The 20,500-nt window shown below is 46.5% G+C and overlaps 1 protein-coding gene across 1 annotated transcript in view; it reads right to left on the bottom strand.

The window, feature by feature from the left end:
• KAT2B (lysine acetyltransferase 2B) overlaps window positions 1-12,414 on the bottom strand; it is an 85,308-nt gene extending 72,894 nt beyond the window's left edge. Inside the window, exon 1 of the mRNA XM_059664065.1 lies at window positions 11,999-12,414. Coding sequence (XP_059520048.1) covers window positions 11,999-12,301 — 303 coding nt within the window. The 5' untranslated portion in view covers window positions 12,302-12,414. The remainder of the gene's footprint in view (window positions 1-11,998) is intronic.
• Between the last annotated feature and the right edge of the window lie 8,086 nt (window positions 12,415-20,500).

The following is a 20,500-nucleotide window of genomic DNA, read 5'->3' as shown; positions in this document are numbered from 1 at the left end:
TCTCCATTCGCACAGGGACCCAGGTTAGGCCCTAATCGCCCCTTTAAAGGCACAGCTTCCTCCCAAATGGCAATGCATTGCCACGCCCAGCCCTCCTTCTAGCACCCACTGTCTAACACAGTGATGGCAAACCTATGAGACGCGTGTCAGAGGTGACACGCGAACTCATTTTTTTGGTTGATTTTTCTTTGTTAAATGGCATTTAAATATATAAAATAAATATCAAAAATATAAGTCTTTGTTTTACTATGGTTGCAAATATCAAGAGAATTCTATATGTGACACAGCACCAGAGTTAAGTTAGGGTTTTTCAAAATGCTGACACGCAGAACTCAAAAGGTTGGCCATCACTGGTCTAACACATCACTCAGCTCTGGGGGGTGGGGGGGGAGACATTTAAGAATGTTGCGCATTTCTGTTTGATACTTTCCAAGGAAATTTCAGCCTGCATCATCTTATTTTCTCCTCCCCCGCAAGCCTATAGGACAAGTAATTCAATGCTTGGAGAAGGGGTGTGGCTTGCCTGAGTTCACCCAGCTGGCAAAGGAGCAAGGAGCCAAAACCTAGAACTCCTCACTGGCACTCTAAATATCTTGTGCCTCCTCCTTCTTAAAGTGCAAAGACGCGTTATTCTCAAGTGGATTCGGTTCAAAATTTTCTACCTAAAATTCAAAACCTTCTATCAGTTGATTTATTTCTTCCTTACCTAGTGGATCCTATTTCTCACTATTCCTATTTACTCATTTTTCCCCCATTTTTCTTTAGCTTGGCTAGTCTCTTTTGTAAGCTCAATAATTATGATTTAGCACTGCTTTTTTTTAGCACTGCTTTTAACTGTAGTAATAGCTACCATGTCTTGAGCATTTAGAATGTTCTAGATACTATACCAAACTGCTAAATAATCTCATTTTATCGTCAAAACAACAGCTGACTACTAAGAGACCTACCTAATTTAACACATCCCAAATAGAACTCTTGATCCTCACCCTCCCCAAACTTGCTTCCCCCATGGTCTTGCTCATCTTGGTAAATGGAACTATCATCCTCTTTCTGTTGCTCAGGCCAGCAACTTAGACATTAGTTCATGTCTGTCTTCTATTCACACGTCATCCTCTAACTGCCCGTTGCCACTACACTTACAATATAGCCCCAAATTGTGTGCTTCTCACCCCTCCACTCCTGCCACCCTCAGCCAAGCACCACTATCCATGTATACCCAGACTGCCATAACTCCAACTGGCCCTGCTTCCACTCTTTCTCTTGTATACTTTATTCTTCCCAAAGCAGCTAACGGGGATGCTTAAAAATGCAGATTTAATCTGAATCCATTGGAAACAGCCCGGATATCCCTAACAGATGAATGGATAAACTAACTGTGGTACATCCCTACAGTGAAATACTCCTCAGCAATAAAAATTTAAAAAATTAAGTACATGCAACAGCATGGATGAATCTCAAAAACACTATGCTGAGTGAAGAAGAAAAGAACGTACCATGTGATATCATTTATATGAAATTATAGAATATCAAAACTAACTTAAATATCAAAAAATGCAAATTAGCCCAGTGGCTGCCTCTGGGAGAGAGGGATTTGAATGGCAAGGAGCAGGAAGGAACTTTCTAGGGCAATGAAAATATTTTTTTGTCTTGCTATGCATTTGTCAAAATGGATCAGAATTAAAGGTCAGATTACTTCACAGTGTTAAAAATTACACTTTGGCAACCTGGCCCCCATTGACCTCTTCCAACTCTTCTCCTACACTTGCCCTCCCACCCCGCTCCCCGACCCATCTAGCCACCATGGTTGCGGGGCAGCTCTTGAACATACCAAGCCCTTTCTGACCCTGAGTCTTTGCACACCCCACCTGGCACCCTCCCTCTGAGCTTCATGCAGGCCCCAGGCCTGGTCCCCTCCGCAGAGGGAGCTTTCTGGCGCTCCTCTGAAGGCACTCCCCAGGCACTCTCATTTACTTCTCGGTTTCCATCCTGTGGGTGGCACTTGCCACTTTCTGTTATTTTCTTATTTACTGTCTGCTTCTGCTCCCAGAAAGCAAGCTCTGCAAGAGTAAGGACCCATCTGTCACTGTATCCCCCGCATCTACATCAACGCCTGGCACATTACATAACAGTTTGTCGAATGAATGGGAAAAGTTGACAACTGTCACCATCTCCATTTTGCAGCTTTGCGATCTGAGGCTGGCCAAGGGTCAGCCATCTCCCCCGGGGTCCCACACCAGGATTCACACCCAGGCCTGCATCTCAACCATTCTGAGGTCTTACTTCTGTTTTGCCTCTTCGTTTTTGTACTGTTCACTCGCCCTGGCCTGGGCCTCTCCCCGACACTTCCACCTGCCCCAAGCTCATGATGGCTTCTCTCTCCATTGACTTCATGCTTGATCATTCACTTCATGTTTTTCTTTCTTTCTGTATCTGTCTCCCCAGCAAATGAGGGGCCCCTAGTGACTTTCCCTTCCTTTTGTCACTCACCACACACCTGGGACAGAGCTGGGCACAGGTACCTAACCAATACTCATGAACGTGATCCCTTGGGGGTGGGGGTGAGTCAGGTAGCCCTGTGGGTATGTGCAAATCCTGAGTTACATGACTCACTTTGCTATTTCAAAGCATGCTGACCTTAGCTTCCTTGGCATCCGGCCATTTAGTTTCAACACCAGCTTGTTAGGGCTGATGCAAATTAGAGCTGCCACCGTCAGGCACCATGATATTACTCAGGTCTCCGTGCTGTACTTCTGGAATCTCCTGCATACCGCAGAAGCCTCGCAGAAGGCTGCACAGGCTGAGCACGCAGTGAATGGGGACTGATCAGGATGGCGTGGGATTAATGGAAGCATCCTCGCGTCTTCCCCTGAGGTCACTTAAGGGATTACTCAAAGCTTTCTCCTAAGGTTAGGTGGTGTGTTATTCCAAGTCGATCATTAGAGATATTATTCACACTTTTTCCCCCAAAGTAAATGCATTCATCTCCTGATTAAAACAGTAAGCCCTGTGTCTGGCCTCTGAATGCAAACAGAAGAAACAATTAAAGAAAGCCTTTAGTTAAAGCAGGCAGCAAAGCAACAAGAAATATAGTCAGAAAACATGACTTGATAGGCAATTGGTATTTTTTTTTCTAGTTCACTACCATAAGGTGGACTTTTAGAATACAGCGTAAGTTTTAACTTCACAGGTTTTAACTCGCTGGTCTCGCAATACTCATGGATTTCCTTGTGAGGATTTAATTCTCATTTGAGGAAGAGGAAATGGTGGTCAGAGAAGGTCGCCTCATTTGCTCAGAGAAGGATTCAAAGTGGGTGTGGCGTCTCCTTGCTCCACCTTATAGCAGAAGTCCAAGCCATCAGACAAGCACTGCCTGTCATCAGGCCCACGGAAGTTCATGGGAACCCCACTCAGCTACTCAGGGCTACCCTGCTTCTGACCACGTGGCCTTGGACAAGTTACTCAACCTCTCTGAAAATCCTCTTTAAGACAAGATTTTCCTCCCTCCAATCTCACAGGTGAATATGAAATTCACTGTGAGTGTGAAATGACACATTCATTTAATAAGTATTGAGCACCTACTACGGATAAGGCTCGGTCCATGGACCTGGGATACGGAGTGAGCCAAAGTCCCTGCTTCATGGAGCCTCTATTGCCATAAAAGAAAACAGACAAGAAATGAGTTAAAATGTACATGTGAGGGCTTGCTTTAGCAGCACATATACTAAAATTGGAACGATGTAGAAATTAGAGGAAATTAATTAAAAAAATAAAATAAAATACACGTGTGATTTCCAAGGATTGATAAATGCAGTAAAGGAAAACAAAACAAGATAAGATTATAGAGATGAGATGCTATTTTAGATCCAGGGCAGGGGATGGGCTAGTCAGGAAGGCTTCTCTGAGAAACTGGCCCTTGAGAACAGACTGAAATGAGATTTCACTACAAGCCATGCGAATACCTGGAGAAGAAAAGTCTGCGGCACAGGGGGTACCAGCATGCACAATTACATGCCAGAGATGAAAGCAATTCAATGTTACAAAGGATTCAATTCCATTTCAATTACCACTAGGTGATGAACTGTCATAAGGAGTTTGGACAGGAGCTACCTGACCAGAAATCTTCTGAAGCAGCCCGTGGAAATACATGTCAAATGAACAAATAAATGGCAATGGGTATAATGCCCCTGTGTACGTGCACACACAAGTAAAAAAGATGAAAATTCAACCGTGTTAAATCTATCGATTATGGCAACATTGATCAGTGGATGGTCCATATGATTCCACTAACTAAGAAGTGTATCTCATATTTTAATACAAGTTTTCTCGGATACACTGTCACTATCACAGAGGTATTCATGTCCACTAGAGTTTTATATACTAGGTTCTGCCCAGTCTTCCAGAAACGCTGGCCCAGGTCCCAACGTGTGTGGTTCTGCCAGCCCTGCAGGACACCATGGATAACTATAGTCACCTTCCAGAGTCAGGATGGTGACAGCGGAACTTCACATGGATATTTACCAGCAAGGACTCACGGGTACAGACACCAGGGGACAAGAACTCTGCAGTCTGAGCATGCCACCGGCTGTGTCATCACAGGCCCCCTGCACCCACCTTCCCCACATTCTGCCTCTCCCCCTGCTTGGCCAGAGACACCTCCCTGATTTCTTGTCCTGGCCTCGTGGGTTCTTCCCAGCGTCCCTGAATTTCAAATTCCCATCTTTTCTTTCAAAAGCCTCATTAAAATTCATCTTATCAAGTTGTCCATATCCAGTGCTTTCCATCCTGGGGCAGGGGAAGGCTTTCATCCTGAAAATGGCTGACCACTTTGAACTTGTTTTTCCATTTTTAAAATGTGTCTTTACACACTACTGCTGGATGCCACAACACAGCTGCAGCTCACAGACATGATCAAGCGGAGTGACAGAAGCCAGATACAAAAGAGTTCATACCGTGTGATTCCGGGTATAGGACATTTAAGAAAGTCAAGACTACTCTCTGGTAATGACATCAGAATAGGGGTTCCCAGGGATGGGGAGGGGGCACAAGGGAACCCTCCGAGGTGCTAGGAGCGCTCTGTAGCTTTTTCCAGGGGGCAGTGGCATGGATGCATGCGCATGTAAAAATTCACCACCTTACTGTCTGGTAGTAAGATTAAAAGTTAAAAAGGGCAGTCTTAGGAAGAGCTGTCTGGGGACTTCAAAAACATCCCGACAGGCGTTTCCTTACCTCTCTGGCATTTCTGGCACCTTCTACAACCTGAGTGGGGATCTCTTTCATCTTCCTTCCTTCCTGCAGGCAATTCTACTGGGCCATTCTCGATGGCCAGCTTTAAAACAATCAAGGGCATGAGTCTGTCCGTCGGCCCTGGGCCAGTAATGAAGAAGCTTATTTTGCTTTATGGCTTCCACGAACTAGAAGAGCCTTTGAACGTCCCTCTCAATAGGGGGACAATAAACATCAAGTGAGAGCAGGAGAACGCCGGAGAACAAATGAAATCCTCTCTGAAGACCATTTGGAGGAAGGTTATACATACGCGTTCTTTGATCCAAACCCCATGAGGAAGTTTGGGAAGAGAACGCAGGATGGTGCACTGGAGAGGCGCCCCCCCCCCCCCCCCCGTGGCAACCACCGCCGCTTGAGAAAGTTGCTAAGCCTCTGCAGGCCTCCGGTCCCTGCTAGTCAGGTGACCTTCCTTACCTTGCTCTTAATCCCAGGGAGGAGAATCAAGTGACATGAGGCCTACACTCTGGCAAAACGCGAACAGCTGAGACCAATGGAAAGTTTTAAAAACTGAAATAAAAGAGACGGTCTGTGAAAAGCCTCTGCTCCAAGAGCACTTTCACATCTGCTAAATGATTCCGTCTTCACAAGAAGTCGAGGAGGTGGCACCTTGACTCCCACGTCACCCAAGAGGAAGCTGAAACACAAGGCAGCAAGTGGGTGCCCAAGGGCGCTCGGCGTGCAGAGAGAAGGGCAGAGGCTCCAGGTTTTCACCAAGTAGCCGGGTCGTCAGCGCCTGCTATTCTGCCACCACAGGTGCCTGCGGGTTTGAAACCCATCAGGAGTAGGAAACCATTAAGAGTACAAGACCACTGACCACTGTTCCTAAAGAGCAACCTTTCTCTCATTTAGAGACAAATGAACTAAATCAGAAGCCACTGAGCCTTGGGAATGCGGGTTTCATGGGCACTGTATTGAGGATCCAGATCTTTCATCTGAGAAGCAGATGTTCTGATTGTTTCAAGGTACCTCCCATGAAACTACATTTTATCCTCAAGACTCCCTAGGGTGGGGCTAACGCTGTGGATTTACCTGAGACACAGAAGAAAATCCTGCCCTGGCGGACAGGTAGCTAGATTTCTTAGTAGGTACAAAAAAAAAAAAATTAACAAGAAAAGAACAACACACACACTCACAAAAAAAAACCCACCAGCGCCACATCACAAAATGTTATTTGGAAGCATATGCTTCCTAAAACAAAACAGTCCTCAGCAGATTTTGGGCTGTTTTGCCCTATAAACTACTTTCTCGGTTACATAAAACTGCAAATTGCCATCTGAAGGCTTTGCAGGCTTGAATTTCCATCTTCCCTGGAAGTTTATGAGCAAACAGAATTAAACTTGGTCCTCCTTCTCTCAGACTTTTTGTACTGTGCCTGCCAAAGGAAACATTTTTCCTCTGTGTGTTGGCTCCACGATACCGCCTTTTAGAGAAGTCACCGCACATGAAATAACTGTGTGCTATAGACTTATGTGGCTAAAGACTGACTTTTAAAAAAAAAAAACATTTTCTTTACCCCCTCCGTGTTTTGTGCTTTGCTGTAGCAATACTACAGATCTAAAGAATCTCGGAAGAGATTTATTTTTTTAATTAAATCTTCATCATTGAAAGTATTACGTATGTCCCCTTCCCCGCCCCCCCCCATTGGCCCCTCCTGGCCCGCCCCCACTGCCGGCCCCAAGCCTTCACCACCCTATAGTCTGTGTCCATGGGTTATGCATATATGCATACAAGTTCTTTGATCCAAAGAGATACTTTTAATTGTTTGTGTTTGCAAACCCACCATCAATGGATATAAATACCTCCTTAAAAAAACAAACTCACAGCAGGAGATGGAAGAGTTATTACTGGACTGCAGTGAGGGATGCACAACTGCATGCATTTACTCAAAAGCAACTGACTGCACACTTAAGGGTGTGAGTTTTATGACCTATAACATATACCGCAATAAAGCCGTTGAAAAGTGTGCCCATGATTCACAAAGTTGAGAGGTTTCAGATTTTGAGTGTGATTCAATTTAACATTAGGAGCATTGATTTTTCTATGCTGCCAATGTATTTGTGATACTATGGGACAACACAGTGTTCCTCTACAGCCGCTTTCTCAACTCTGGTGCTCCTGTCATCTGGGGCCAGACGATTCTTTGTTGTGGAGGGCTGCCCTGTGCATCATGGGATGTTTAGAATCACTAGTTGCCAGAAGCACTCCCCTCCCCCCCATTACAGTGGCCAAAAATGTCTCCCAATATCCCAGGGGGGACAGAACAGCTCCTGGGGGACAGTCACTGCTTTAGATGTTGACAAGCTGGAAAAGAAATTTGCTCTCTGAACAAGTGGCTGACAAATAAATACAAAGTGCTGGGGGGTGCCTCCCCCTCCCCCGCCCAGCGACAAGAGGCTTGCTCAGGTGCCCCATTCACCCCGCCCAGGACAACATAGGACACTTCTCTCCCCGTGGCACTGCTGCCCCCACTCTGCAAATTACACAGTCAGTGTTCTATCTAGACTATAAACCATTATTTTTTAAATTAAGGCTAATTGTATAGCCCTGTGCCCGTGTGACTCTCTAGGTATGGCACTCAGCCAAGAAACGAAGTCACTGCGTTTTCCATAAATGCTTTGTGGTCACTGATTCCGAGACAATGAGTAAAGCACCAGACAATTCAACTTAGCCAGCGTTAACCCGGCAATTTCAGGTCCCAGGAACTCTGGGAACCTTCTCTCTTTTCATTTCAAGAGTGAAGTTCCCATTTTATAGATGAACTATTCAAGGCTCAGAGAAAAACTGAGTTGTGCCCAAGATCACACAAGTGGCAGAGCTGAACTTTTTCTTGACTTCCGAGTTAAAAATGTATCCCCTACTCCGAGCTTTAAGGGCTCACCATGGGCCAGACGCCCTGCTGGCTGGTTGCCTCATACATATTAGCCCGTTTTAAATCCTCATTGTTGAGCCATAAGGGGGCATTATTATTCCTACTTTACAGACAAAGAAATGGAGGCTGAGGTGAAGCCCTTGTCCAAGGTCACACAGCTGGATAGCCTGAAATTTGGAACTCCAATTACTTTGAACTCTGTAGTCCGGCCACTACACCCTACTGCCTCTCCTCAAGTATAAATGGCCTATTTCATTAAGAATCAGTCAATACACTTTCATAGATAAATTACAACTGTAACTCAAGGAGATTTGTATTTGGGCTCATACTTTCACTTAGGGTTTCTTTTATAACACCATAAGCCCCGTCCTATGAACATCTGTGAGCTTCCTAGAACTGCAGGAAACATTCCCTCTACCCAATTGTCAAAAAGCAGTCAAGCTAAAATTTCACTACTGCTACCCCCTAACAGTTAATAATTTCTCCAGTTTTTTCTTCTCTACCTCATTCAGTCAGTCAATAATGACTTCACTTAAAATCTATTCAAACATATCAAATAATTTAATCACAATGAAAATCCATGATAGAAGCACCAGGAAGGAAAAGCAAGTACAGAAGGGTTCAGAAAACGTGTAACGAGAAGGCAGGACAAAGTGATAAAGGAAATGCAAGGAACCTGAGATTTGCCAGAAAAGTTGGGAGTTCATGTAAAAGTGATGTGGAAGACCTTTGGCCCTGGCGAACAGTATGTGCAAAGGCCCTGAGCAAGAAGGAAACCATGCTCGAATGACCCTAAGAAGGGGCCAGAGATAGCAATGGCCAGGCCCTACAGGGCACTGTGGCCTCCAATACAGAGAAATTAAAGGGTTCTAAAGCAGAAGCAACACATGGACAGATCTACATTATTAATGATCACTCTGGCTGTGTCACAGGCCAGCCAAGTGGCTCTGAAGCAACCTTTGCCAGAAGACAGTTCAAAATACTCTACCCTGGATCCTGAAAAACAAGTTTTTCTTTTCTCTTTTTTTTTTCCCCCTCTCCCCGGGGTGTGGCGCACCACCCTGGCTGTCAACTAGCTCACTTCTTTTTCTGTTTCACTTGTGGAGTTTAAAGGCCAGATCTTTTATGAGGTCTGGGACCTGTTTTTCTTTCAATAGCCCTCAGTAAAGTACCTCATCTCTTTCCAGGTCCCTCCTCATTCCCTAACCTCTCTACCCTCTCTGACCTTCCAAGGGGCTAGCTAGTCAATACCAAAAGGTAGGGTAAAATCTGGCCTTTATACAAAATGTAGAGACATGCTGAGGAAAAAACCACTAATTCTGCTCTCTTTGCATCCTCTCACACCCAGTTAAGCAGTTAAAGTGAATAAATAAATAAAAGCAAATCTGAGATAAAGTCACTCCCGGGGTGGTAAGATTCCTGGATTCCCCAGTGCCCTCTTGGCCACACATACACACCGCAATCTGGAGGCCCCAGCCAATGGAGCGCCAGCTCCTGCAGGCACAGTTCCAAGCTACAACTGCTTTCAGTTTCTCCACTACCAGAAGCCTCATGTCACCCCACTGACACTTCCTCCAGGAAGCCGTTCCTACCCCAACGCTGCTCCAGCTCAAGAACTGCCCTGCTCTGACTCCCAACATCACTCTAAGGAAGCAGTTTGGTTTTGTGATGTCATTGTAATGAGTTCGCTGCCCACTTTCCCAGGCCCCCCACACATGCACACATGGGCGCATACACAGAAGGGCAGAATCTGGATATCACAGCCAGGCATCTATCTAGCACAATGCCTGGCCACCCAGTTGAGACCCCTGTAAATATTTACTGAATGAATGAGCAAATACAAATGGACGATTTCAGAGTCTTCCCAGGAGCAGGAAGAGAGGCCTTTATCAAGAGAGGATTTTCCCTTCCTATAAATACGATTGTGAATGTGAACATGAAACACACAAAACTTAGGAAAGATGCTACACCTCACTCTTGGAAATCTGAAGGGCACATATGCTCATACATAGCTTCAGATAGGACCAACACGTCAGGAAAGTGTTCAGATTATCAACGCAATAGCAGGCAACAGGGAGAGAAGGTGCTCATGACGGGAACCCAGTAAAAAGCCAGGACAGACACAATGAGCCGACAAAGTTCCTACATGAGCCCACTCCGGTTGCTAAACAGCAAGTCCACCAAGTAACTGACCTTGTTCTTCACCTTGCTCTTGATTAGACTAATGTCCTTCATAACCAACTCCTGGCCCTTCACCTTTCTTAGGAGCACGCCCCCCACTTTTTTTTTTGCATCCCTTCTTCAGAAATGCCAATCATGAGACATTACTGTATCACAGTTTCAGTTTCCTTGGATGAATTCAAAAAGGATGAATAATATACTAGTATTACCCAGGCCTGAACTAGGGTCTTGCTACTTGGAGTGTGGTCAACAAACTAGCATCACATCACCTGAGAGTTGGTCAGAAATCTCAGCCCCTCTCCCCCAGACCTAGTGATTTAGCATCAACCTTCTAACCAGCTCCCCAGGTGACTCCTGGGCACATTCAAGTTTGAGAAGCACTGAGCTGGATCTTACATTCATTCAACAAACACTTACTGACCCAGCGCAGGGCACACAGTAAGTGGTCAACCTACACATGAGAATGTGAAAGGTGTGGGGAAAAGGTACACAGACGTTCCACTGTTGTTGAGAAGCTCCTGTAAAATACTGAAAACAGCATGGACCCGGGAGAGAGGTTCTCGCAGGATTAATCATCTTTGCACCAAAATTCAGAAGTAGCCAGTGCGGCTCGGCTACGGGAATCTGGAATCTGGGAACTTGACCCTGTGTGTGCAGCGAGCGAGGGAAGACGTGGGAGGTGTGTGACGGTGGCTCTTCCCCGACTCAGCCACAGGCCGCAGGAGCTGCTGACAAGGCCAAGTCCCCGCCCCCCTCAGCTGTCACCCTGTCAAAACAAAGCCGCTGTGACAGCGCTGGGCCAGGCTGCCCCGCGGCCTCGGGCCATGCTCCCGCCGCGGGAGCACGACGCCCACATCTGGATCTGCAGCGGAGGGGCTCCGGGGCGCCGAGAGCTGGGACGGAAAGGGGACGGAAAGCAACGTGTGTCCTCGAACGGAGCAGCAGCGCCCGCCGCGCTGGGCTGTCACCTTGCCAAATCCTGTTTACACCCCGAGCAGCTGGGACAGCGTTTTAACTAAACAAGTAATAAGACAATCATGATGGGGCTGTCACCGCGCGCCGCAGCGCCTCCGCCCTCCACGGAGAGCGCCTCGGGCTCCGGGACCCTCGCCTCGGGCTATACCCACCTCCCTCTGGACGCGTTCCGCCCCTTCTATCTCCCAAAAGGCGCAGGGGGTTCCGGGAGCCTATCCCACCCTCCCCTCTTCCCTCCCCCAGCTCCTCCCAAGGGGACACGGGGAGAGGACGAGCGAAGAAGGGGCGCTCAGATCCCTCCTCCCCAAAGATGTTCCCTTGGCCCTGGGGCGCGCGCCACACAGTGAGCACCGTTCCCCTCTCGGGAAGGCGCCCGCGGCGAGCTCCTACAGAGCAACAAAGCCCCAGGGCAGCCCGGGAGCGCGGGCACCGAGGCAACTCCTTCCTAGGCGACGGAATGCAAGGCTCTCCGTCTTGGGGAGTCCCCCCTGCCCCCGCCGCCCCTTCTTGCAACTCGACAGCACCCGTGTCCGAGAAGAAGCTAATTGGGCGCGGAGGACAACAGCACTTCCGCGGTGCAGCGGCCCCAGGCGGGAGGCGGGAGGCGGGGCGCGCGGGGCAGGGAGGGGGCGGGGGTCCCGCGGGCTGGGCCCGAGCCCCTCGGGCGGCCGGGGAGCGGCGAGCGCGTACCTTGCAGGCGGAGTACACGCCGAGTTTCTCCAGTTTCTTGGCCCGCGGAGCGGAGCGCAGCTGCGCCTTCTTCAAGGCGATTCGGGCCGAGCCGCCGCCTCCGGGTCCTTCGGCCGTGCCCGCCGCCGCCACCGCCGTCGCCGGTCCGCAGGCGCCCGAGCCCCCAGCGGCGGCGGCGCACGGGGAGCCCTGCGGCGGCAACGGCGGCGGCGCGGGGGGCTGCGGGGGCAGCGCCCCGAGCCCGGCCCCGGCTCCTGCCCCAGCTCCGCCGCCGCCCGGCCCGGCCCCGCCAGCCTCGGACATGCCGCCCGCAGCACCGCAGGAGGTGCCGAGTGTCAGGCGCCGCCGCCGCCGCCAGGGTCTCCCTCTCGGGCTCTGGTCTCAAGGAGAGCGAGACCCTCCCCCCACGCCCTCCCGCCCCTGCGCCCACCCCCCTCCCCGCCCCCGCCTCCCCCGCGCGCCGCTCGCCCCGCTCGCTCCGGCCGCGGCCCGCGCTGGTGGCGGCGGCGGCGGCAGCTGCTCCCCCAGGAGGGAGGGGACTAGCGGCTCCGCGGCCGCCGCCACTGCACACGCCCTCCCCGGGTTCCCCTCCCCGGGGCGCCGCTCTGCGCCCCGGCTGCGGACATGTTCCTCGGGGCTCGGGACGAGGGTGCGTGCGGGCGCGGCCAACCTCTCGGGGATGCGGAGCCGGCAGCACCCCTTCGGCCTCTTTCCCGAAGCCCGCGGGGTTCGCGCGCGCCCCCCCCCCCGCACCTCTACACCTAGCGCTCCCCCGCCAGGGGGCGAGGCCAAGCGCGGGTGGGGTGGAGGGATGGGGGGCGGGGGATCGGGGGCTGGAGCCCAGGCACCTGCTGCCCGCCTGTGTCTCCGCGCCCCCCATAGCCGACCCCCGCGGTCCCCAGCAGGGGGGCGGGGGGCGGGGGGGCCTGGGGGGAGGTAGCGGCGGGAGGGAGGGGAGACTCCCATTTGTTCTTCCACTTTGTTCCACCCTCTCAGAACAGAGAACTTCCTCCACCCTAGCGGGAGCCGGAGGAAAAAAAAAATTTTTTTTGAAAAGTACCCGTCCATGCTAATCCTTTTCTTTGTTGCTCATTCACCAAAATACAGGCGTCATGTTTTCTGTTTCTCTTTTTAAATGCTTTTCTGTTCAACTTTTTTTTTTTTATCTAATTATGAACGCTTTCTTTCTATGACAATTTCTGGATCCAATCGGCCAGAGGAAGAAAGAGACTTAATATTTTCGGTCATTTTTGTTTGAAAAGCGCTGGTGGTTGAAAGAATGGTCGTCTAAACGCACTGTCAGAATGAAACCTTATGCGCAGTGAGAAAAGTTTGAATACAGAAAGTTTGTTCACGGGGCTCATCTCTACGTGGCAGGATTATAAAACTTGCTGTTTTGCTTTCTATAATGTTCCCGTTTTCAAAATTAACACCACCAGCAGGATAGTAATCAAGGAAAAAAAAAAAAAAACAATAAGCACCCAAAAAGATGAGTGTCGATTTTGGCCGCAAACTTACAAACAACACAAAACATATCAACTCAGCGTTTTCAACTCTCTTTGAAACTGTTAAAAACTCTTGTTGTCCTTGTTGGTGACAGTTGTGGTGTGTAGTAATATGGAATGAGCATTTCAGTTTTTCATTTGGAAGCTGTGCACCCTTGGTAACATGTCATAATTTTTATGTCATACAGGTCATACTGTGAGTATTATAAAATTCTTCACATGCCATAAAGCTCTCACCCAACTCTGGGCAGTGTCGCCTTCAGGAATGTACTTTTCCCTGGAAACATTCCTCTCCCCATCCCGTGTTGTCCAATTAATTTTATCCTTTTCTTGATTCTCTGTTCTTTTGCTTTTTAATGCAGAGCGATCGATGTGGGAAAGTGGAAACGTTTTCAAAGTTTGTAGATCGAAACAGTGATGTTGGGGCAAAAAGAAATATCCTGTCCCCACTTGAGTCCAGACTGAAAGGTCTGAAATGACAGGCTTCCATTTTCAGGACAATTCTTCGGGTGCCAGCTTTCTTAGCATGATGTGCTTGGCGTCACCATTGTTACTCTCTCCTGGCTCTGCTGTTTTGCAGATTTTTTGCCATCCTCTCCAGAGCAGGAGGGGAGTCTTTGTTTTTTTTTTTTTTAACTTGATTTTTTTTTAAATGTTTTAAATAATTCTTTATTATTGAAACTATTACATATGGCCCCTTCCCCTCCCCCTTTTGCCCCCTCTATCCCTCCCCCAAGCCCTCCCACCTCCTCTGTCCTAGGCCTTCAGCACCCTATTGTCTGTGTCCTTGGATTATGCATATATGCATACAAGGTCTTTGGTTGATTACTTCCCACCCACCCACCCTCCCCCGCCTTCCCGCTGAGATTCCGCACTCTGTTCCATGCTTCCATGTCTCTGGATCCACTCCGTTCATCAGTTTATTTTGTACTTAGATTCCACATATGAGTGCGATCGTGTGATACTTGTCTTTCTCTGACTGACTTATTTCACTTGCATGATGCTCTCCAGGTCCCCAGGAGGGGAGTCAAAGGCTGTGACCCCTTGGTCAAAGTCTAACATCATGATGTTAGCAGGTATTGATGGGGGTTTGGGTTCCACATGCAGGCATTTATCAAACTGATGGACTAGTCCACCTGAGATGTGTGCATTTCGTGAGATATAAATTTCCCTTAAATATTTTTTAAAATCAAGATATTAAACTCCAGCCCTAGCCTGTTTGGCTCAGTGGATAGAGCGCCGGCCTACGGACTGAAGAATCCCAGGTTTGGTTCTGGTCAAGGGTACATGTCCAGGTTGTAGGCTTGATCCCCCAGTATGGGGCATGCAGGCGGCAGCCGATCAATGATTCCCTGTCATCATTGATGTTTCTGTTTCTCTCTCATTCTCCCTTCCTCTCTGAAATCAATAAAAATGTTTTTTTAAAAAAGTTATTAAACTCCAGTTAATGGTGCGCATGCTGAAAGTTTAGGTGCAGTGCCCTGCTATCTGCAGTGTGCTTTGTGATGCATCAAAAAATAAGATGGATTGATGCATCCATGAATGTGCAAATAAGCAGATGAACAGATATATGACAAAGGAGAATAAAATGTCAAGGGTGAAGGTAGGTAGTGGATAGAAGTGTTCACTGTGCTGTTCTTCCAAATTTTCCATTATAAAATGTTGGGGAGTAGGGAGTCCCAGATGTAAATATTAACTCGACGTGTCAGCTCGTGCTGGGGCTGACCAGCAATCCCTGAATGACAGGTGAACAGATGACTCAGACACAGTTTGTGCAATAGAGGGCTAAGGAGTCCCCAGCTTTAGTAGCCAGAGCAGCCTCTATTGCAGGGGTGGGCAAACTTTTTGACTCGAGGGCCACAATGGGTTCTTAAACTGGACCGGAGGGCCGGAACAAAAGCATGGATGGAGTGTTTGTGTGAACTAATATAAATTCAAAGTAAACATCATTACATAAAAGGGTATGGTCTTTTCTTTTTTTTTTAGTTTCATTCATTTCAAACGCAGGCCGTAGTTTGCCCACGGCTGCTCTATTGCCTGCCTCCTTAGGCCTTTATTGAAATGTTTATCTTTAGATACAATCAGTAGGGTGAGTAATCTTGGGAGGACACATGTTTACATTGTCCTCTGGGCAAGAGCATCCAGGGATTAAGCATAAGGATTCCAGTAAACACCCGGGGGTCTCATGTACACAGACTTGTTTGGAAAGGTCAAGGAATAATTAGGGGCACGGCCATCGACACTCCCCTAAGTGTCCCCTAAGCCTTCCACACACTTCCCTTTTACCAGAATGTCCTCCTTACAACTTTCCAACCAAGTCTCTCGTGCTCCCCAACAAACTCCCCCCTCCAAGCCACTGCCGAATGCGGGATTCAGGCTATTTCCAGGATGTTTTGAAGCAGAAGAAATCAACCTCATTTGAATCCAACCTGAAAACCATCACTGTCTGAAGGATGAATTGCTTGTGACATGAAATGAACATTATTTTTCAGTATTGCCCTGCTCAGAGCACCCAGATGACACACTGCCTTAGGCTGAAGGCCTAGAATTTCAAGGCCTATTCAAAGTGCCTTATAAGCACCAGGCAGGGACATTTCCAGGACAAAGGATTTGGGAGGCTTTCTCAGTAGGCTGTTGTGAGCATTTAGATCCTGTGTGCAGAGCCCCTTTAAGAAGTAAATAAAAGGCAATGCTTTAGTTTACAAAGTACTTACAACTTACCTCCTGAGTTAAGGAAGCCACGATTAGAAAATAAAGGGCGCTGAGAGTAGGAATTGTAAGGGGCAGGTTGACCACCGGAGGTTACTTCTGGCATATTAATACTGTTATGAGGCTGTTATAAAAAATGACCTTTGTACAAGGGAAACAGTGTAGATAGATTTCCAAGAAATACTTTCAAATGGACCCTTGTACAGTATGATACCATTTGTTAAAAACAAATTCACATCAACATATAAGCACAATTCTGTATATGTTCAGCAAATGCATATAAAAATGCAAAAGCAGCTCTAGCCGGTTTGACCTAGTGAATAGAGCATCGGCCCACTGACTGAAGGGTCACGGGTTCGAATCCAGTCAAGAGCACCTACCTCAGTTGCAGGCTCAATCCCCAGCCCTGGTTGGGGCATGTGTGAGGCAAGCAATTGATGTGTCTCTTTCACATAGATGTTTCTCTCTGTCTCTTCCCATCCCTTCCACTCTCTCTAAATATCAATGGAAAAATACCCTCAGGTGAGGATTAACAAAAAAAAAATAAAAATGCAAAAGCAAGAGAAAGATTTAGAAAGACACAGCAAACTCTTAAAAGCAGTTGCCTACACCCTTGAGAGTAAAACTTATTTTTCTCACTTTTGTATATTCCCAGTGCCTCTGTAAACTGTTTCCAATCTGTTCATATCTGTCTCCATGGCCATCACCTCTCACCTTGACTCAGCCGATCTCAACCTATGGGGTCATGACCCCTTTGGCGGTCAAACGACCCTTTCACAGGGGTCGCCTAACACCATCCAGCATATCAGATATTTACATTACGATTCATAACAGTAGCAACATTACAGTTATGAAGTAGCAACGAAAATAATTTTATGGTTGGGTCACAACATGAGGAACTGTATTTAAAGGGCCAGAAGGTTGAGAACCACGGCTTGACTAATAGCAACTTCCTAACTGGTCTCTCTGCTTTTACCCTTGCTCTACCACAATCCCCTCTAAACAGTAGTACAGAGGTTTACAGCTGTAAATGCAAACCTGATCCTATAATTCCCTGTTTGAAAACTTCCAGTGGCTTCTTGTAACATTTACTGGTAAAATATGACTTCAACTCCATAGCCTGATTGGCAAGGCCCACCTCCCCTGCCCTCTTCTCCAATGAGTGGTCTACTCCAGCCACACCCTGGAAGCTCTTTCCCTTCTCAGGGCCTTTGCATTTGCTGTATTGCCAGAAACGCTCCTCCAAACAGGATGGCTGCCCCAAATAGCTGTCGTGCTATTTTATTCAATTTTAGTTGTTCTTAATAACAGTTTTCAATGTTTAATGTGAATAGACTTACACGTGTTTGGTTGAGCATTACCCTTGTAAAAAGGGCTTTTCCCCATTGTTTTCTGTTTTAAATACTAATACATGTGCTTGTTTTACCAGCCTACCTGCCATTTACTAGTACATTGAAGGTGCAAACTCAGTAGAAAAAAAATGAAGTCTCCTTTCTTCTGAACTCAGGCTAAATGGCTAACAGATTTCTAAAGCAGTATGTGACTATCTCTTTGAGCTACTTGAAAATTATATAAGAAACTCAAATTTCCAAAGAACAAAACATAGGTATGACCTAGATTTTTTTCCCTAAAAAAAGGAATATCATGAATTTTATTCTTGTTAGTACTAGATAATTGCTTAAAAAAAAAAAAAAAGTAAGGAGGATTCTAATTCCCTAATTTGTGAATATGTTCATACACATAATTTTGTGAATTAAGAAAACAATTTTTATCAGGACAGGTTTTCAAGTTTAGAGTCCCTTATGAGGCCAAACCAACTTCCTCCATTCCTTTGTCTTAAGTCTTGGTATGCTGAATACATTGCAGCAGACTCTCTAGGCCTAAAAATCAAAGCTCAGAGTAGTGTATTTCAGCTTATGAAATAGGGGCTATATATCAGAAACCAAAGGAGAAAAATGGAAAGTGGTATGGTACAGTAACTACACTATGATAGCCTCACTGAGCACAAACATGATATCTGTGCATAGTAACATATTTTCCCAAAGCACTGTGTATATTGTTATAAAATATTTCAGACACCTAGAAAAATATCTGTACATACACCAACTAGATTTTCTTTTTTAAAACTTATTTATTTATTTATTTATTTTTTGAGAGAGAGAGAGAAAGAGAGGAAGAAAAACATCAATGTGAGAGCGGAACATCTATGGGCTGCCTCCTGCACATACACACACACACACACCACCACCAAAGATCAAGTCCAGAACTCAGGCATGTGCCTTGACCAGGAATCAAACCAGTAACCCTTTTGGTGCACGGGATGACTCCCAACCAACTGAGCCACACCAGCCAGGGCTAGATGTTCTGAATGTTTTCATTTACCAGGTGTACATATAATTAGTTCGAAAAATCCTCCTTCATATCTCTTTATCTCCCTCTGGCTTCTGTTTTTTAACATTTACAAAATAAACCCTGTAGAGAAGGGTTGGGTGGACGTTTACTGTAAAGAGCTAGATTGCAGATTAAGCTTTGTGGGTTATAGTCTCTACGGCAACTAAGCAATTCTGCCCTTGCTCTACCACATCCCCTCTATCCAGTAGTACAGAGGCTTACAGCTGTAAATGCGAACAGATCTAGTTCTGGGAAAGAACACTTCTTCCTCTCACACAGTAGGAAACCAAGCAGGATGTTAGCACATTATAACGACCCACCAAACACTCCCATCTTTCTTGCTATTGTTGTTCTGATCTATATTTTTTTATGACACAAACCGAATTCTTACTTTACTGAAACATATTCATTTGCTAGGGCTGCCACAACAAAGTACCTAAAACTAGATGGCTTACACAGCAGCAATGTCTTTCCTCATGGTTCTAAGGTTAGAAGTCCAAGATCAAGGTGTTGGCAGGTTGGTTTCTCCCGGGGCTTCTCTCCTTGGCTTTCAGATGGCCATTTTCCACCAGTATCTTTACTTATTTACTTTAAAATATACTTTTATTGATTTTTTTACAGAGAGGAAGGGAGAGCGGTAGAGAGAAACATTGATGAGAGAGAAACACCAATCAGCTGCCCCCTGCACGCCCGACACTGGGGATTGAGCCCACAACCAAGGTACATGCCTTTAACTGGAACTCAATCTGGGACCCTTCAGTCTGTGGGCCAATGCTCTACCCACTGAGCCAAATCTGTTAGGGCCTTAGTCCTCCCTCTGTGTGTACCTGTGTCCTAATCTCTTCTTCTTCTTTTAAAGATATTTCTTTATTGATTTCAGAGAGGAAGGGAGAGAGAGAAGCATCAATGATGAGAGAGAATCTGCCTCCTGCACGCCCCCTACTGGGGATGGAGCCCGCAACCCGGGCTCGTGCCCTTGGCCAGAATTGAACCTGGGACCCTTCAGTCCGCAGGCGGACACTCTATCCACTGAGCCAAACCAGCTAGGGCCCAATCTCCTCTTCTTATAAGGACACAAGTCACATTGGATTAAGGCCCGCCTTAATGACCTCATTTTACCTTAATTAGGGTCTTTAAGACCCTATCTCCAAGTATAATCGCACCCTGAGGGGCTTGTACTTCAATATATGAATTTTTTGGTGGGGAGGCAGGGCACCAAAACATGAAGTAGGGCCGCAATTTTCAATGGTGTACCACAAGAATTTTGAAAACATGCAATACCTGACTACTTGGTCAGGGACACTGACTTCTTTTCCCTTAATTGTAAACTAAAAAAAATGTTAACAGCAAACACAATAGCCATCGATGTGAATGAATCAAAATTACACCTTTTTTTTTTTTTCTGGTCAGATTGGCAAAAAAATATTTTTCAGTAATTAGTTTATGTATGCCATGAGACATAAAAAAGGTTGAAAATTACTGCAATAGATAATTAACATATTTAACATATTTATGCCAACATATTTTAACAACTCCCATGTTCATGGTTTCTTGCGCTATACTCCTTCAGTCTAGGTTTGCTTCTTTTCTTGCTGAATATACTCTAGAGCAGTTCTTTCAGAGAAGATCTAAAGCATTACTTATTCAGTCCTCCAATTAGGGAAGGTCTTAAATCGATAGGAGGTGAACATTTGCAACAAGTGTGTTGTATCTACCTAGGATGAGTTTAATATATTGTGAAAGTCTGTAAAGAAGAACGACAACTTTTACATTAAAATGGTATTTTATGTCAATTCATTTTGTTCATTAGATTCCACAAATAAGTGAGATCTGTGTGATATTTGTCTTTCTCAGTTTGGCTTATTCACTTAGCATAATATTTTCCACGTCCATCATG

This window comes from Myotis daubentonii, chromosome 14 (genome assembly GCF_963259705.1).
Source record: "Myotis daubentonii chromosome 14, mMyoDau2.1, whole genome shotgun sequence".
NCBI lineage: Eukaryota > Metazoa > Chordata > Mammalia > Chiroptera > Vespertilionidae > Myotis > Myotis daubentonii.
The sequence above is the reverse complement of the archived record's forward strand: the minus strand, read 5'-3'. Positions and strand labels throughout refer to the sequence as shown.